This window comes from Aricia agestis, chromosome 2, assembly GCF_905147365.1.
Source record: "Aricia agestis chromosome 2, ilAriAges1.1, whole genome shotgun sequence".
NCBI classification, from domain to species: Eukaryota; Metazoa; Arthropoda; class Insecta; order Lepidoptera; family Lycaenidae; genus Aricia; species Aricia agestis.
Window position 1 is genome coordinate 22,355,015 of NC_056407.1, and position 19,635 is coordinate 22,374,649.

General features: G+C 34.1%; 1 protein-coding gene across 1 annotated transcript; it reads right to left on the reverse strand.

Moving 5' to 3' along the window:
• Positions 1 to 6,263: 6,263 nt before the first annotated feature.
• LOC121734968 (etoposide-induced protein 2.4 homolog) lies at positions 6,264 to 18,074 on the reverse strand. Its single transcript, XM_042125635.1, has 7 exons — positions 17,931 to 18,074; positions 17,685 to 17,839; positions 13,618 to 13,873; positions 13,157 to 13,276; positions 12,308 to 12,531; positions 8,676 to 8,747; positions 6,264 to 6,520 (listed from the first exon to the last, which is right to left on the reverse strand). The coding sequence occupies exons 1-7, from the start codon at positions 17,943 to 17,945 to the stop codon at positions 6,424 to 6,426; spliced, it is 939 nt and encodes a 312-aa protein (XP_041981569.1). The 5' UTR covers positions 17,946 to 18,074; the 3' UTR covers positions 6,264 to 6,423.
• Between the last annotated feature and the right edge of the window lie 1,561 nt (positions 18,075 to 19,635).

Here is a 19,635-nt window from a genome sequence, read left to right on the forward strand (position 1 = left end):
TATAACGTATAACTATCGTAACCTATTTTTATTGAATGTATTTCATGTTCTTCTAATAATTCTGATTTATTTATGAATAATTTTTGTATACATATATTATGATAAATAATATGTTTATATTATGTTTTGCCAATTTTTATCTAATGCTTTGACATTTACAGATATACTGTCATACAGAATATTGAGATTTTAATCGTGTCTGGTTTTATGATCTTATAATGTACAAATTTAGTTTTATAAAGCTATTTTTAGTAATATTTTAATTTGTATAAGTTAGTTTTAATTGCGAAGTTACCATTATTTACGACCTAAGATTTTAGATTAAGTTATGATCTCTTTATTATTAATATAATGATTTAATCAAATCATTTTACTGTAATAGACAAAAGAACTTACGGTGCAAAGTATGGGATATCAATCTCATAATACGGTATATTTATTTTGACACAATCAAACTAAAACAGTTAAGAATACTATGCATTCCACTATTTCTATTGAAGTAGTTTAGACTTAATTTTATAAGTTTTCCTGCCAGTCTCAGAGATGAATATTAATTACTTAATTGTTATTAATTATTATTATTAAATGAAGATTTTGACATTAGCCCCGTACATTATCTGTGAAACTTTTCATTGAATTATAGTTACAGTTCGACAAGGCGATTATGAACGTGGCGAGAAAAGGGACTAAACGCTTCTATCATACAAAAACGTCATTTTTGGCACGTGTTTGACAGTTCTCCTTTACCAGCAGCGCTCCCGTCAATGTCACCCACGTTCAAATAAAGCCTTGTCGAACTGTTTATAATTCATATTTGTTTCTGAGTGCGGCAGTTAGTTTGTAATTTGTATTGACATCTTGCCTTTTATGATTTAATTGTGGTTTTTTAACCTTAGATTTTACATATTTTTTCATACGCCACGTATTCCTTTTTTACAAAACGACCATGAATCATCCAAATAAATTATTGTTTATTTTTAAATTTCTGTGTGTAATGTCGTAGTTATATTTCCACGATATTTTTTAGCCTGTGACATAGACGTAACATAATTTTAAGACATATCATGACAACCTTGTTGATCAAAATAACGTTATAGATAAGAAAATAATAACGGCCTTATATAAAAGAAGAACAAGACAGGACTAATCCGATGCTGTCTTTTTCTTAGACAAGCCAAGACGGTTAGAAAAGCCATTTGACAGACAACGATAGCTACACAGATTAGTCCTGGGACTGTAGCCAAAGTCCCTTTCGTTAAAAACGATGAAGAAATCGTTATCAAAATGTATGGGATTTGACATTAGTCTTCGAAAGCGAAATGCCATTTAGCGATGACTTATGTCAAACCGCATACATTTTGATAACGAATTTCGTCATCGTTTTTAACGAAAGATACTTTGTCTAAGGGGGCTGACTTCTGTCTTATACTTTGTTATATAAGGTAGTTAGGAAGTTACAGTGTATCTGCTATTAATTTGAATTTTTAATTATTGTGATATAACAAGTATTATTATGTAGCCTTTTACGTGTTGTTATATGCCTGAATTATTATTACTTCCACAATTTTGTTCCCCTTAAAATAACTTACGGTGTTTATTAACTAACTTGTTGTACGAGCCTGAGTTACAATCGCTTGATGAGTAAGTAAAATCGCAAACTTTTTTTGACGCCCAGCATGAAGTAGCGACGTGATGTCCAGATAAGCTATTCGTTACTTATTGCGTGATTATGAAGCTGGGTACATGTTCAAATTGCATTCGTTAGTTGCGCCAGCGAAGTAATCATATAAAAATGTATGAAATTCGATCGCTAAGGGACCTATCAGACAGAGCGGTCACGCGGTCAAGCGTTGAAGCGGTCAGTTTTGCGTTCTTTGTGTTCTATCACGTTAGTCGTCACATAGACAGAGGGGGCGTTCTGACCAGCAGGCGTAGCATGCTGCATGGTCAGTTGGTCACCATAGAAACGGCTTCTTTCTGCGGAAGAATAGACAAAGTGACAGTTAGACAATGGAAATCCGCCATTTTGTCGATAAAATCTGTCAGTATGTCGATTCTTTCATAGAAAGAAACCGTTTCTATGGTGACCATGGTACGCCTGAAGGTCAGAATTGCTCCTGTGTGGCCGACCGCTCAAACGCGGAATGCAAACGCAGAACGCTTGAACGCGTGCCCGCTCTGTCTATTAGGTCCCTCAGTGATATGGCGATTGCGATGAATGCATTATAATCGTGATGTGATCACATAATGATGTGAAATTCCATCATTTTTCTATTGCTCGTTTGCTTTGGATGTTTTCGCAATGGGCATTGTCCAAAAAAAATCACATGTACTTTTTATATTTTTTTTCGTTAAAATAGGGTATTTTAAGAATATAAATTCAATAATTTTGAAATAAATTGGCTAGTTTTTTCTCAATAAATTTTTAAAGTTTCGCTCTGACGTCATGATCGGCGGCCAATTGACCTCTGCAGTATGTTTTAAATATCCTTTCAATCTTATTTATAATGGCTGGTTCGTAAAATGCAAGTTCTCATTATGTGAAAGCTGATACGAGAAGCTTACCAAAAGTTCGAAACGTAATGTTGGTCGAATTTATTGCTAATTTAACGCCTTTGAAGGTCAAACTAAGGTTAAACATATATGTTCAAAAATATAAGTAACTAATGGGTATTTTTTTCGTTTATATACAGAAAAACGATCACTGACCTTATTCCTCGAAATGTTTTTGTAATGAGCAAAATTAAAAAAAAAGGGACAATCCCCATTCGCTGTGAAAACTATCGAATGTAGTAAGTTATCTAAGTACTCTGCCCATTTAATAGTAAATATCCAATATGTTAAGGCGTTAATCGTTTGCACCCATTTGTGAACAAAATGCTTTCATGAGACAATCCTACTGAAAGTTTTTATGTAAGTGTAACACTCGTTAATCATGTATATATTACATAGTATATACATACTATATAGTATACTTAGTCGTAGTGACCAAACTTTATACTATCATGAAATATATTGATCATTATTCATTGTTATGTTTTGTTTTATTGTTTATACTCCATAGATGTGCTGATGATTGCGGAAGTATGATTCAATTCAAATATGTATACAATGGTCGTAATGCTACTATATCCAATCTACTATACTATAATATCCTAAAGCTGGTATAAGTTCTTAGGGCGGGTACTAATATTACTCATAGTTCCAAGATGTATCATCTATGAACAACTTTTGGTGCTCTAGAGCAGAGGTCACCAATTAGTTTCGCTCGGGGTTCGTTTTAAGACATGAAATGACCTTCGCTGTCCACACATTTTATAAAAAATGTATTAAACAAAGGTAATTACAGAAATTACAAAGGTATTTTTACATACCTATCAATGAGAAAAGTAACCATTTTTGTAGCTAATTATATCTCAAAGTTTGGAGTGAAATATTGGTTTAAGCTACATATAGTATTGACATTAAATCCTGGAGATGTTGAAGTCCTAAGATGAACGAAGATCATCTTCGAACATGCTTGGTCCGCACACAATGGGTCGGCGGTCCGGATGCGGACCGCGGTCCGCCATTTGGTTACCCCTGCTCTAGAGTCTAGACTGAGTCTAGATCGTTTTAAGTAAAACGGCTAGAGTTTTTAATGTTCTGTTTTCCGTTCCGTTCGGTGACCGGACTATAGCTAAATAAAACACATAATGATCAGTCCGTCCCTTTAATAAATAATGTCATGTAAAAATAAAATCACAATTCAAAATTCACGACGCTTTATCCTAACACATGCAAGCACAGTCAGCGACAAATTACGTATTTACAACAATTTGTTATGTACACACAGATGAGGGCTTTGTAGCTGACTGTACATTGTACAGGCACCATATTCTAAAAGTACAAAATCGACATACACCAATACAAATACATAAGATATAGAATCATAATAATAATAAATCAAATAATAATTATTCAATATTCAGTACACATGAGAAATAAATGGATACATAGTACATACATACTTTTAAATTAACATTTTCAATAATTTTCTTATTAAAATTGTGATACGGCGCAATGTAACATGTCTTTTTAAATGGTTGTAAAAGAGTTTGAAAATACTTAGAACAGTTAATTTTATAAGCCACTTGATATGCTTTTACATTACAATAATATTATCTATTTCTAGAAATCTTTTCAGTTAAAACAGATCGATATTTTTTTACTAAGGGCTTCACACATAACTGAATTCGCATCGCATCGCAATGTTATTTGCGATTCGAGTTCACAGTTATGTGTGAGCCTAAAGAGAGGATTGTACTTTCAATGTCAGGCCTCAAATCATAAATAAAGACGTAACATATCATGACAATCTTGTTGATCGAAATAACATTACAAATTATAAAAGAATAACGCCCTTATTAACAACACCTAAAGCTTTTACATACTATTCATTATGTTAGCATGATTCTATACAATTATTAGCACCTATGATTTATCCCCTTATAAAAAAGTTACACGTGGACTCGGTAAAAATCATGTTTTATTGTTGTCTATCAAGCGGCATTCCCAATATAACGGACAGGGACAACCTTGAATAGTGTATCATGATCAGACCATGAAACCTTTAAATAATTATGTTTACTACCAATTTATGAAGCATTTGTATATTGTGAGTTGTAATTTTGGTAACAGAATTTTGTGATATTTATTGTACTCATAACTGTTTTACAAAATGTGTAAACATAGGCAAAGCATACCTACCATTACAAAAGCCTTAACAGTTCACCGCAAGTCATTTAGCCAAAACAAAGTTTTTTTAGTATTAAAATTTATAGCGAATAATATTGAAATATGTTTTAAGTTTGTACAAAAATTAATTACAATTTGTTTATCCGTTGGACGTTAAATGATCCAATAGCTTTAAATGCGCATTTTAAGAATGGGTCAGCATTATAAAAATATTAAAGCTATTTTGCACAGATCATAAGTAATGAATTAATGTCACATACAGAAATACAATAATTTTAAAGAGCTTTAATAGTTCTATACAGCTTCAATATCTGAGCAGTTCTAAAAATGTGCTTTAAACATGGGCGTAGCCAGGCTTGGGCTCAGGGTGGGGCAGCAGTCAACTTACCTAAGTGGCGGGAGGGCTGCTGGTAAAGGAGAACTGTTAAAAATGACGTTTTTGTATGATGGCAGCGATAGTTCCTTTTTTCGCCACGTTCATTAAAAGCCTTGTCGAGAAGTACGCATATTATGATTGTAGTTAGTTGAAAAAAAATATTTATTTGTTTATTTAGGCACCTTATAGGTCAGAGCCAGGGTGGGGCAAGCGCCCCAGCTTGCCCCAGTGTGGCTACGCCCATGGCTTTAAAAGCCATTAGACATTTGAACGGTAACAGCCACAAAAACGCACAACTCTCAGAATAGTTTGTCAATTTAAGGCCCTGTATTCCCAAAAACGGACGATTTTCAAGATTTAAAAGTGACAGTAGACACAAAAATATAGTACTTAATTTAAATTCTGAAAAAAATATATGTATTAGTTAAGGATCTAACACAGTGGATTTTATATTCCATTACACAATATCATGAACTTCACTCGATAGAAAAAAATCCCAAACTTTGTGCGGGCAAAGTGTGTGACTGAAAGCGTACCAGCCGAACCTTTGCGCCTGCTATTTTATAGTTTTTTGATCGTCGTTTTTTTATACATCAATTAAATCGAGTCAAAAAAACGAATCGCCCTAGATATATTCTTTGTCTTTAATTCAGTGCAAAAATTACCTGAAAACTCCAAATAATTTGGACATAGTATGGAAAATTCGTTAAAAGAAGAGGTAAGTTTGCGATTTTTTTCTATCGAGTGAAGTTCATGATATTGTGTAATGGAATATAAATTCTACTGTGTTAGATCCTTAACTAACACATATAGTTTTTTCAGAATTTAAATTAAGTACTATATTTTTGTGTCTACTGTCACTTTTAAATCTTGAAAATCGTCCGTTTTTGGGAATACAGGGCCTTAACACAACATTTAGAGTTAATTCCAACGATTGTTGCATTACCAGTAACCACAGACAGCTTTTAGAATAGTTTACGGCCGCTCTAACGTGATATTTATGCAAAACAATTTCGACATTAAGGGGCTGTTTCACCACTTTCTGATAAAGTGCCTAATAGGCTATTCACAACTTTTTTGACAGATTCTCCATACTTGATCTGTCAAGTTAATTGGTGGATAGCCTTATCAGGAAGTGGTGAAACAGGCCCTTAGTATAATAATTATATTTCGTACCTTCGATAAGACAAAGGCACAAATAATTTTGAAAATGTTTAGAACTTCTATTCGTCTTCCCTAAGGTACGGTTTGATAAAAATAATAAAACTCTCACTCGCTCGTCATAAGTTTAGTGGTTTGAGCAGCTCCTATCACCTGGTGCGGTCGTCACTGGCGGTGTTCTTCACAAAACGGAACATGCCGTTAGATATCGCGACCACAGGCGAGAACAGGCGTAGCGGGTACTCGCTGAAAGGTTAAAAAAAAATCAGGATATTAAAACTGATCGCACATTTGTCAGCACCTACGCGCCGAACGCACCGCATAGCACACGAAATGCGGCGCGTACAGTGCGGTTGAATGTGCGAGGTTTCACATCATTTCATACAGCGAATTCTAATGGTCAATTTATAATAGCGCATAGTCGAAGCGCGTCGAAGCGTCAAATTCGCGTCGAGTTAAAAAACAAGTCGAACGAATGCGCGCGGATTCGTCAGAGTGCCTACCGTGATGACGCGTAGATTCGCTTGTGTGCGCTTAACTTGAATGCGCGAGAATGCGCGCGCACCAAGGAGCGGTGGTCAAGCGAATTCGCGAAAGTGCGTGCGCCTTTTTAAATTCTCAGAAGTAATATTTAACGCTTTGGAGTTAAATAATTCGCTTCGATGCGCTTGGACTCTGCGCTAGTATAAATTGACCCTAAAATGCGGCGTGTTCCGCGCGTGCGTGCTGATAAATGTGCGATCACCTTTATTAGCTTACAGAGACTAGGGTTGCTGAGGATTCCTCTTCCTCTTCCTCATAATGAGGAAGTTCCGCAATAATTTGGGTTCCTCAACCGTTACCGCATCCTCATAAATAAAAATACAAAAATCCTCTTCCGCTATCGCTTCCTCAAAATTTAAGAGGAATTTATGAGGAATTCCACTACGCATGCGCGTCGCGTATCCAATCATGGCAACGCAGACGCCAGAGCGCGATGCCGGACCGAACGGGCGCTGCTGTTCCTTGTTCCTTGTCTCTCTCGCCACCCGCGCTGTTCCTTGCTTGTTTGTTTTAATTTTATTGACATAATATAACAAGCGTTGTTTTGTTTACGCGTGTACGCATTACGCAGCTACGTACGCAGTGCGAATAATCTAATAATTTGATTTCTATCGAAAACCGAAATGATACCGAAGTGTAGTGCTATATCAGGGGTTCCCAGACTTTTTCGTCCACTGCCCACTTTGAGAACAAAATATGTTTTAGTGCCCCCATTGTTTCACCTACTTTCTTTTCCTAATTTAAATTGAGGGGCTTTTGCCCCTTAATTTGTCGGTAATATTAGCACCCACAGCCTCTACAAAACGCCGCCATTTTTTCTGAGTCCCACACTGCCCCCCTTTAGATCTTCAGCGTAAGGGGGCGTAATTGGGAAACGCTGTACTATATGGACGTACTTCCTCTTCCGCTTCCTCATCCGCATCCTCTTCCTCAAAAAAATATCCTCTTCCTCATCCGCATCCTCTAAATTTGCGCGTGACAATTCCTCTTCCTCCTCCTCTTCCTCATAATCACTTCCTCAACAACCCTAACAGAGACCCAGTACCTACTAGCCCCCTTTTTTTTAAACAGCTGTACAATGTTTTGTCCCCATCTTTTTTAAGCTATGTCATAGCTTTTATTGCGGGCTTTGAGCGCGGCGACCGAATCACGAAATTCCGTAACGAAAAAACCTAACGCACCCCACTCCGACCGCTGTGCCGGTCGGTGCGACGTTGCCAGACTTAGGCTTGTGTGTGTGTGTGAGCGAAAAATGCTATGCAATAGCTATACTGCGGCAGTTTCCGAGTGCGTTATTTTTTTTAAAGGGGGCAAGCGAGCAAACGGGTCACAAAGCAACTATCAGAAGAAATGCAGGCGCGTTTCCGGCCTTTTAAGAGCGAATACGCTCCTTTCTTGAAGGTTTGCAGGTCAAGAACAAGGAAAGACAAGAACAAAACAATGTAGGTATAGCGTATGTATTTTAGTTATCCATACTAATATTATAAATGCGAAAGTGTGTCTGTCTGTCTGTCTGTCTGTTACCTCTTCACGCTCAAACCACGGAACCGATTTTGCTGAGGCATGGAGATACTTTGAGTGCCGAGAAAGGACATAAGATAGTTTTTTCCCGGAAAATGTACGGTTCCCGCGCAATAAACGAGTTTTGGCGCAACGGAGTTGTGGGCGTCTGCATCTAGTTAATAATATTAGTTACAGGGTAGGTAAATTTTTAGTAAGTAGTATAATTTTTTTAACCTTAAAATATAATATTATCAACATTTAAGTTATATAAAAAGTTTCTTTTATAATATATATTTGTAGTAATGTTTCTTTGTTTCTTATTCAATTAAAACTAAGGGTTAAACAATAAACATACCCGCCAGTAACAGGTGTCGCTTCGTTCCCACTCAATATAAACACGGGAAAGAATATCGAGAACACACAACCACTGAAATAAAAGAAAAATAAATCATTAACATATTATGTTGCTCACACAAAAGTCGTTGAACAAGAATCCTTCCTGCACGCTAAGGCCAATAACAAGATGCTTACTCATCACGCATCTGCGTTTTCTAGGAAATAATGGGCTTTATTTGTAGAATGGATAATAACAATGAATTATAATAGCAATATTGCTTAGTTGTAGGCTTTATATGTATATTTTTGGTTAAATAATAATATTGTGTAAGTTTTTTTATAAAAATTTAATACCACAATATAATAAAATAGAATAACCCCACTAATATCCATACTTCCATACCAATATTATAAATATGAAAGTGTATCTGTCTGTTACCTCTTCAGGCCAAACCACAGTACCGATTTTGCTGTTTGGTATGGAGATACTTTGAGTCCCGAGAAAGGACATAGGATAGGTACTTTTTACCCTGGGAAAATGTACGATTCCTGCGAGTTAAACAAATTTTGGCGCAACGGAGTTGAGGGCGTCATCTCGTATAATATAATAGAACAAAATAATATTTTTATTCAGTATTAATCATTGCTTAGACAACTTGATAATAATATTATCAAATCTGAGCTCATGAATCATGATCAATGTTCAACAATTAACAACTTATATTACATCCTATAAATGTCATTTCTATACTTAGGATTTGCTATCTATTGATAATAATATTATAATAATTATTATGTAACACCAAGATTAAAAAACAAGTGGACTTTATAGTCCAGGGTCGATAATTTTTAAAACCAAAAAAAATCATAATAGGATGAAACCCATTAGAAAAGGAGGGAAATATGATAAAAATTAAAGGAAAAATAATTTACGGGCGATCTGAGGTTGGGAAGGGGATGGGGGTGAGTTTTTAAGGGTAAAAAACGGTTTTTCTCGATTTCCGGCAAAACTAAAAGTCCTATCGAAAAAAGTCAAATGGAAAAGTTGTAGATAATAAAAAGACCTAAAACTTTTGTATTTACACTTTTTTCACATAACCTCAAAATTTATGTGAAAAATTCAAAAAACCAAGTTTTTGGTTTTTTATTTTTATCTTTTACAAAAATTATTTTTTTATAACGAAATTTTGTGAAAACTTACCTTTTTATGTCCCAAATACACTGTAATTTATTTAATTAAAAATATTTATTTTTTCACCTTATTTTGAATTAATATCGAAAAAACACCCTAATTTTCAATCGAAAATTCACCCGTCAAAATATCAGCTTTTTTCAAAAAGTTGGTGTGGTTTCTGTTCGTTGGAATCTCTACTTTCCGATGGTAAAAAAAAATATATATGTTACTATTGTAAATCTTCTCAGAAAATGCAAAAATTCAAAAAAAACTTGAATTCGAAAATTTTTTTTTAATTATTATAAATAATTTCATCTAAAAAATGTGATTGCTGCAATTTGTTTCAATTAAAAAGTTGATTTATTTAATTCTAATTACATTTATCAAAATCATTTAATGTGTTCTGTTTTTTAATATACTGTAATACATTATTTCTTGTATCGCTGCTTTGAACACATGAAATTTTTTCTTTTGATTTATTACCGAAAAATCCACCGCAGATAAAGCAATGAGATTCAAAATTAAATCCAAGAGCATCTTTAATTACTTCTTTTCCTTCCTTTGCTTTTTTTTGTCTTGAACTACAAAATGTAGCTATTGCGGTCTCGTCATTATATTGACTTTGACAACTTCGATGAATAAAAGCTGATGTCAAAGTCTCAAATTTTTTGTATTTATTGTCGATTCTTTTTTTGTTGGATACCACTAAACGATTCAAAGCTGCTTTTTTTATTGCATACACTTGCTTATCATCTGCCTTATTGCAAATGATACAAACAGATTCATCCATACTGATAATCTGAAAAGACAAAATCGAATTAATAATGTCTTCACTATTTAATCGTGAATAAACTCCCATGAAAAAAAAAATTAAAGAAATCAATGTCAAAATGTATAAATAATATATTATAAATCTATAAAAAAGTATAAAATATATATGAAAATCGGCCAAAAGTTTGTTTTATTAGAAATATATTTACGATATAATATATTTTATATATTTTTATAGATTTTAAATATATTTTTTATAGATTTTGAAATATTTTTTTTTTCATGGGATTAACTAAATTTGTTTGTGCAAAATTAAGGAGATAATTATTTTTTTATCTTGTACTAAAATATCATTTAATGTAACAGCTGCTACGAAATATATAGTATATAATAGTAGGTATGTATGTAGTAAGACCCAGACCCGCCTAGCCCCTTCCCCACTTCTCCACGAAATACCTTTTGATGGGCTACAATTTTTCGTAGGTCACTCAGGTATATATATAATTTATCTCAAAATAGTTATAAATAAGCATCTACGCATATAATTTAAAGAAAATTAGACAACTTTCTCCAAATATTGTAGATGTCTTATTAAATATTAATTTAATTAACTTATTTGTTTGTTAATTATAGTAGTATATTTTTATTTGCAATTTTTTTGTTATCAACGTCACATGTAATCTAACGTTTTTCGAGTAATTAAAGTCTAAATTTTAATAAATAGCTCAAAATTATTTATAATAATTAAAAAAAGCTTTTCAAATTCAAGTTTTTTTTTAATTTTTGCGTTTTCTGAGAAGATTTACCATAATAACATATATATATTTTTTCACCATCGGAAAGTAGAGATTTCAACGAACAGAAACCACACCAATTTTTTGAAAAAAGCTGATATTTTGACGGGTGAATTTTCGATTGAAAATTAGGGTGTTTTTTCGATATTAATTCAAAATAAGGTGAAAAAATAAATATTTTTAATTAAATAAATTACAGTGTATTTGGGACATAAAAAGGTAAGTTTTCACAAAATTTCGTTATAAAAAAATAATTTTTGTAAAAGATAAAAATAAAAAACCAAAAACTTGGTTTTTTGAATTTTTCACATAAATTTTGAGGTTATGTGAAAAAAGTGTAAATACAAAAGTTTTAGATCTTTTTATTATCTACAACTTTTCCATTTGACTTTTTTCGATAGGACTTTTAGTTTTGCCGGAAATCGAGAAAATCCGTTTTTTACCCTTAAAAACTCACCCCCATCCCCTTCCCAACCTCAGATCGCCCGTAAATTATTTTTCCTTTAATTTTTATCATATTTCCCTCCTTTTCTAATGGGTTTCATTCTATTATAATTTTTTTTCACATTTCATTATTTTTAAAGGCTTCTACCCTGGTCTATTAATACAGGACAAAGTTCACTTTTCTTAGGCAACTTGTAAAATATAATAAGTCAAAAATGACCTTCTACTTTTTAAGTTAATTCAAAATAATAATTTATAACCGTAGTAGTACTTACTTGATATTATGAGGTTTCTGTGGAACTCAATTTTGATATTACATTGTCAACAAAAGTTATTTGTTTTTGACCGACTTCCAAAAAAGAGGAGATAATATGTTCGGCTGTATCTTTTTTTTAAACTATAGGTACCATCTTATCCCTCTGTCCCATTATATAATAATATTAAAATAAGATGAATAAGAACACTGACCTTATGATGTAAGACTGAGGTATCTGAGTCAGTACCGCTAGTGGAAGACCGAATCCCAAGAAGTAGGGCCAGTTGGTCTCAATAAAGGTCAGCCTCTTGTGGAGCTCCCAGCCCATGTTGAACCACTTGTACTCAAATGAGTACAGCGAGTAAAGGAGACACATATGTACCAAACATAGTATCTCTCCTATGTACGTTATTGGCAACATACTGACTAGCATACTCTGAAAATAAAAGTATTCATTGAGAAATAAAAACATTCAATTTTGTAATTTAAATCGGAAAATTGTAACCTTGTAATAGTTTATATGAAGGAAATAAAATAAGGGGGCAAACGAGCAAACGGGTCACTTGATGGAAATCAACTACTGTCGCCCATGGACATTCGTAGGTCAGAAGAGCTGCAGGTGCGTTGCCGGCCTTTTAAGAGGGAATACGCTTTCTTATTGAAGGATTGCAGGTCGTATAATATGTTCGGAAATACTGCTGGTGACAGCTCGTTCCAGAGTTTTACAGTGCGCGGCAGAAAGTTACGCGAAAAACGCACGGACCACGGTGGCGCCACTGCCACTCATCAATTAATGTGACGACTGATGAGGATGGTATATTTTCCGCGTGGATCGATGTCGAAAAGTTGCAGGAGGTATGATTTTTGGGTGTTTTACAATTAATAAATTATGCAAACTTTTTATATTAACCCGTCGATCGTGGAAAAACGAGACACAATAGAATTTCTATTGTGTCTCGGTCACCGGTGACCGTATGGTGCTTGATGAATTAAGTGAGTAAAATATCCAAGGTTTAATTTTCAACAAACATTTTAATATTAAGTGAGTAAAATGTCCTTACCTGTACTAAAAATAAGGCTTGCACCAGTAAGCTGAACAGTGAGTCAGCTATTATTTTGCTGACACTTGACATGAACTGTGGACGTCCACGTCTATGTCTGTATGCTGAGTCGGCTATATCCTGAAAGCAAAATAATATATATCAAGATAACAACATACTAAAGTTAAGCTGTTGACACAATGATGTAAAGATATCTTTACCAACTATTAATAACTGCTAAGCGTAAGTATTGCATGCTATGAATGTGTGTTTTATAAAAATACTTTAAAAATATAATATGTTGTTTCTCTAACTTTAAAATAGGAGGTTTGCATCCTTTTCGTTTTGTATGTTCAATTTTCATTCTGTTAGTAAACCAATTTTTGAAATTGCCTTTTTGTTGTATTAGGGTTTCAATTGATAACATGATTTGTAATAAACCTCCTGGCAGTCGGGTAAAAACTGTATTTGCTTTTACTTACTTGGAACCATAAACTATTAACTAGCTTGCTGAGCAGAAAGAGGGGTAACACCCATATCATACGGAATGTCATGGAGAGGAAAGGCTGTATCCATCCCCAGACATTGTGGGCCACACCAGGATCATGGCCAAACACTACTATCACTAAGTACTTCACCGACGGAAGAAGCGCATACTCAAACACAAGTATGCTGAGTAAAAATATAAATCCATTGAGTATGCATGACTGCAATACTCTTGTAAGTACTTTAGATTCTCTGAAAATAAATAAAAAAACCTTAGAATGTAACTTACAGCAGAGTCAGCAATTAAAAATAATTCTTATCAACTTACTACTAATAGCTTGCCTTTCGAACTTGTAGTTACATTATAAGCTTGAATATAATTGAATATAATTGAATTGATAAACTTGTAATTACATTATAATCATTAAATATTTTAATTGAAAATGGCTAATATAACAGGTGTATTAAATTGGCACAGTGTCTAGGCTGATAGCCAAATAGTTAAATGCAATATTTAGTGACACATTGAACATGAAAATTTTACAATCTCGATGTTTACTTGTGGCTGATATAATTTGTGAATAAATAAATAACAAATCCAACAAACATTTATGACGTCGGAGAGGTAGAGCCATAAAATATACTTTATATTGTAATCTGAATAATAAACATTTTATTTGGTAATATTTTATTAACCATAACTATCTGTAAAAAGATATGTAGGTACATGATATTCATACCCAATTAGAGATTGAATAAAATATATTTATTCACATAGCTGGGCATTAACTCGTTAATCCGTTAATCGTTAATTAACGAAGTTAACATTTTGATTAACGGATTAACTTTTAAAAACATTAACGGACTCGTTAACTTCCGTTAATATGCAGAAGTCCGTTAATCGTTAATCCAATGCCTACTATGTATTTACTGCACGGAATCGCGGCGCGGCGCAAAAACAGGTTGAGACAGTATGAAACAACAAGTGCCGGGCACGGCAGCAGCGGGTGAATCAAAAACAATACTCGATATATTTTCGGGCGCGTGCGAGTAAAAAAAAGAGATTTGTTTCGTTTTATCATTTCATTACTCAGCCCCGGTGCTTAAAGAGTGAAGAGTGATTTGTTTATAATTGTTAAAAATCATTTGCATGTTGATAAAGAAGAGTGCAGTGTAATTTAGTTAGGTAGAATACAATCATTATAGAAATATTTTGTTTTGTCCCTAACCTGTTAACTTCCAGAACCTAAACCAACAGGTTTTGTATGTACACTAACACAATGATATCTATATATTAATACGTGAGCCAAAAACTTTGTATCCCTTTTGACGACAAATGGAGAAACGTAGGTGAATGAAAATTTGCACAGTTATAGTTTGAATGGAGAAGGAGTGCATCGAGCTAATATTATTTTGAAATTATGCTTTTATCCTACATTTTTTTTAACAAATAAAACATTACACACACTACAACACACACACTAATCTTTCTCCTTCTGTGATTCAATTACTTCGGAATTACCTTGGGGGTCGTCGGCAGAGAGTAAAAATTTCGGAATCTTTTTCAGACTGGACCGATACTACTGCCGGTGTTCCTCAGGGTGGCGTCCTTTCTCCATTGCTTTTCGCGCTTTTTATTAATTTTATCACACTGATTATTTCTGCTTATTTTCATTTGTACGCAGATGATCTGCAAATTTATACCCAGTCAACTCTGGATGCATTACCTGCAGCTGTGGATGTTATAAACCGTGACTTATCAGCTATATGTAACTGGAGCAAAGAACATGGACTTCTGATCAACCCCGTTAAGCAGTTAATAATACTGGGCAGTCCAGGGCTTGTATCGAGAATTGACTGGGCCACTCTACCTTCAGTGACTATGAACGGTATAATAATACCATACAGTAAGATTGTTAAGAATCTTGGCGTTTACTTTGATTTTGAGATTAGTAGGAAAGTTTACTCAACGTGGCATTCTCTGAAGCGACTTCGGTATTTACTGCCGGTACCTACTAAAGTAGCTTTGGCAGAATCACTATTTTTGCCCCTTTTCGACTACGCGGATGCTTGCTTCATCAACTTGACCGAAGACCAACTTAACAAACTTGAGCGTCTTCAGAATCTTTCAATTAGGTTTATTTTTGGCTTGCGCAAATTTGATCGCGTATCTGAGTTCCGCAAGAGGCTCAAATGGTTACCCATCCGCTTTCGTCGCAATGCCCGTGCACTCTCCTTCCTTTATAACATCCTATTTGATTCCAACAGTCCTAAATACCTAAAAGAAATCTTTAACTTCCGTTCCCTCGACAGGCATGAGCTGCGTTCTTAAAAAAAATCCTTCTTGATATCCCTATTCACCACACCAAGTATTTCCACTCGTCCTATACCATACAATCCGTCTTACTCTGGAACTCTCTCCCCACCAATATAAGACTATCAAAAACATTAAACACATTCAAGTTATCCCTTAAAAAAAGAATACTATCTCAATACCTCTTCGTAATGGCATTACATTAATTGATTTGGAACTGTGCATAATTTTCATGTGTTATTTTACGCAAATCATTTAACTAGTATTTATCTTATGTTATCTGCAATATTAAATACTCAGTAATTATATATGTAATAGTATTATTCATAAAATATTTATTTTATAATATTTTGTGTGTAGTATTGTATTATATTGTAATATATATTATATTACTATTATAACATATATTATATATGTAAGTATTTTATTTATTATTTATGATTGTATTTATATATTGTTATTGATAGTGTTTAGTTTTAATCTTTTATTTCTAATCTTTTTATACTTTAATCACAACACCCTTTTCTCCAGCAATTTGCTTCTTTCTTTCAAAGGTTGCCTGGAAGAAATTGCTATGTAGTAATAAGGCCGCCTTTGTGTGCTCTCGCCATTTTATGTATATTGTTATTGTAACTGTGATTGTGCACAATAAAGTATTCATTCATTCATTCATTCATTCACACTAGGAAAAATGTCAGATTTTTGAGTGACAAGCCTATACATACAAATTATAGTCTTTTATTTATGGTTGAAGTCTGCTGATAACGGTTGACAACAAGGTGACAAATTGAAAATGGATTATAGTTTTTTTTTTATTGAATCTTAGATACTATTAGACAATGCTTACACGGCCAGTCTGAGGTCAGCTGAGTCTCAGAGACAAGAATTGAAAAAAATATGATAAAATATTTTTTACAAAATATAGGTAGTAGTCCTAATGTCGTTGAAACTAATGTCGAATTTCGACCATTGGGCGATCTCTAGTAAGTTATAACAAAGCCATATTACACATATTAACGGATTAACGATTAACATTAACTTGCGTTAATTCGTCCGAAATGTAACGATTTAACGTTTAACGAAGCTAACTTTATTTTTAACGGATTAACAATTAACGAAGTTAACCATTTGATTAACGGTGCCTAGCTATGTTTATTCATCTATACTTAGGTATTATAAAACAAAGTCGCTTTTTTTCTCTCATGTCCATTTGTTCCCTTTAATCTTTAAAACTACGCAACGGATTTTGATGATTCTTTCAGTGTTAGAGAGCCCATTTATCAAGGAATTCTATATTTTATCACGCTAAGACTAATAGGAGTGAAGAAATAGAGAAAAATGTTGAAAAAACGGGGAAAAATATTTGAAAGGGCTAACTTGAACGCACTAATCTCAGGAACTAATTTGAAAAATTCTTTCAGTGTCATAGCCCATTTATTGAGGAAGGCTATAGGCTATATTTTATCACGCTAAGACTAATAGGAGAATGTGGAAAAAAACGGGGGAAATTATTTGAAAGGGCTTATCTCGCGAACTACTGGAGCAATTTTTAAGTTATTTGGCACAGATAAGAAGTAGACCACGTGAAGGATCACAGGCATATTTTAATAATATTTTAATCATTTTTTCAGTGGCTATATATTTTATACCCGTGTGACGCCGGGGCGCGTCACTAGTGTAAATAATAAACATGAAAAAGAAATATGAACAGATAAGATTTAAAACTTGGTACAACTTGGTACGACTTACTGTTTTACTTTAGTTGGCTTCTGTTTATGTTTTTCGAACTCTAATTGCGGTGAACGGCTAAGAGCGCGTTCGTTAATTTCTTTATCTAAATATAGAAGCACAGTTACGCCACGTAGACTATCTATAAACCCCTTTATGAGCGATACAGAAAAATTCTGAAACAAAGACAAATTCGGATAACACATAATAAGTAATAAGAAGTGTAAAGTGTAAACAACATAACATATTGTGTAATGGTATACGCACCGTAACGCTATCCATTTTAACTATTTCGACTAACAATAATTAAAATGCTGATTCATTATTTAAACACGAACAATATTGATTCCGATTTTACATCATTGTTTTGAATTTTAAAGTTTTGACGTAATAAAAATTGCAGCTGTATGATTGACATTTCACAACGATTTGAAAGAACGAGTTGATGTGACCACATCGAAAAAAAACAACCTATTAGTAGGAAAGTTTATGCCGGATCTAACGTAGTGATTACCGTACTGATTATGTTCTCTTCGGTTAAATGATGAAAAGTGAAAAACACTGATACGAGATTTATACTCGCGCCTCGTGACTCGGCTCGCGGCGCGTCTCGCAGCTCGCGTCGAAGCGCGAGTGTAAACACAAAGCTCGCGTCCCTCTCGAGCTCCTTTGGAAATCGCTCCCGACGCGAGCCCTGCGAGCCGCGAGCCGCGCCGCGAGACGAGCCGCGAGCTCGAGTTTACACTCAGGGCTCGCGGCGCGTCTCGCGGCTCGCCTCGTGGCTCGCGCGCGAGTGTAAATCGAGTATGAGTACTTTATTGTGAAAACGTAACCTTTAGCCCGGCCGCACATTGTACGACATTTCTGATCAGAAACAGTTGAACGTCCGCGCTGTCTCTTACATTTTGTACTGAGCCGAGTGAGCTCGAACTCGCCGGAAGGCACTGATCTCCATTATACAACTTGTATAATGGAGGTCAGTGCCGGAAGGATATTTCGGATAGTGTGCGGGGTGGCGATCCGGCGGAATTCAAATGTTTCTGATCAGAATTCGGACAATGTGCGGCCGGGCTTAAAATCTAATAGAATTTTAAAAATGCTTACATGTTTATCATTGAGATAGACTGGAGAGAGCCTTATATCGGTTTATAAGCGTCAAAAGCGTGTAATGTTATGTCCTACTTACTAGGACATAACAAAGGAGTCGCACAGTGGATCGAAAATCGAGTTTCATAGACAGGAACTTGAGTTTCCAGATGTAATTTTTTTGGGCTGAAATATGTTCTCCTAGTTGTTATTACATAACAAAATGTAAAAAGACTCAGCTGTGTGTAATAATAAGGGAGTTATAATATTTTAAAGAAATTTTTGTATGGAGCCGACAGGTAAAACGAGCATATCTCTGAAATCGCATGGTTGGCCGTTATATCCTCACACACTATTATAGTACTAATTATTACTCACATTTTGGCATATTTTGTATTACGGCACCATTTGCGATTTTTTTTCTAAAATTCATCAAAATTTTAAATATTTATTCTACTTGTATTTGTTGCAAAAGTTTATATTTTGGTTAAATGAGGTCTCTTTCATAATATTTTAAAACCATAGGATCACATAATTGGCCAAGTGCGAGTCGGACTCGCGCACGAAGGGTTCCGTACCATTATAGAGCAAAATTAGGCCATAAATTGTGTTTTTCTATGAGAGTACCACTTAATTTTATATTTTAGTGTGATATTATAGTTAAATATTAAAGTACACATATAACTAAGGTTTGTGTAAAAAATTCAAGAACCTATCTGTTGCCATTATTGATATCTAAGAGCAAAAAAGCCCAAAATTCACGTTTGTTGTATGGGAGCCTCCCTTAAATATTACATTTATTTTGTTTTTAGTAAATTTTGTTGTTGTAGCTAAAATAGATATTACATAATCTGCGCCCTGCGAAAATTTCAACCAGGTATCAAGC

Excerpts from the sequence above, each read along its gene's own strand:
- LOC121734968 (XM_042125635.1), bottom strand. Across the intron at positions 13,874-17,684 it reads AAGCCAACTAAAGTAAAACA|AGAATCTAAAGTACTTACAA; the intron begins GTAAGTCGTACC and ends ATTTATTTTCAG. Across the intron at positions 12,532-13,156 it reads AAGCCTTATTTTTAGTACAG|AGTATGCTAGTCAGTATGTT; the intron begins GTAAGGACATTT and ends TTTTATTTTCAG.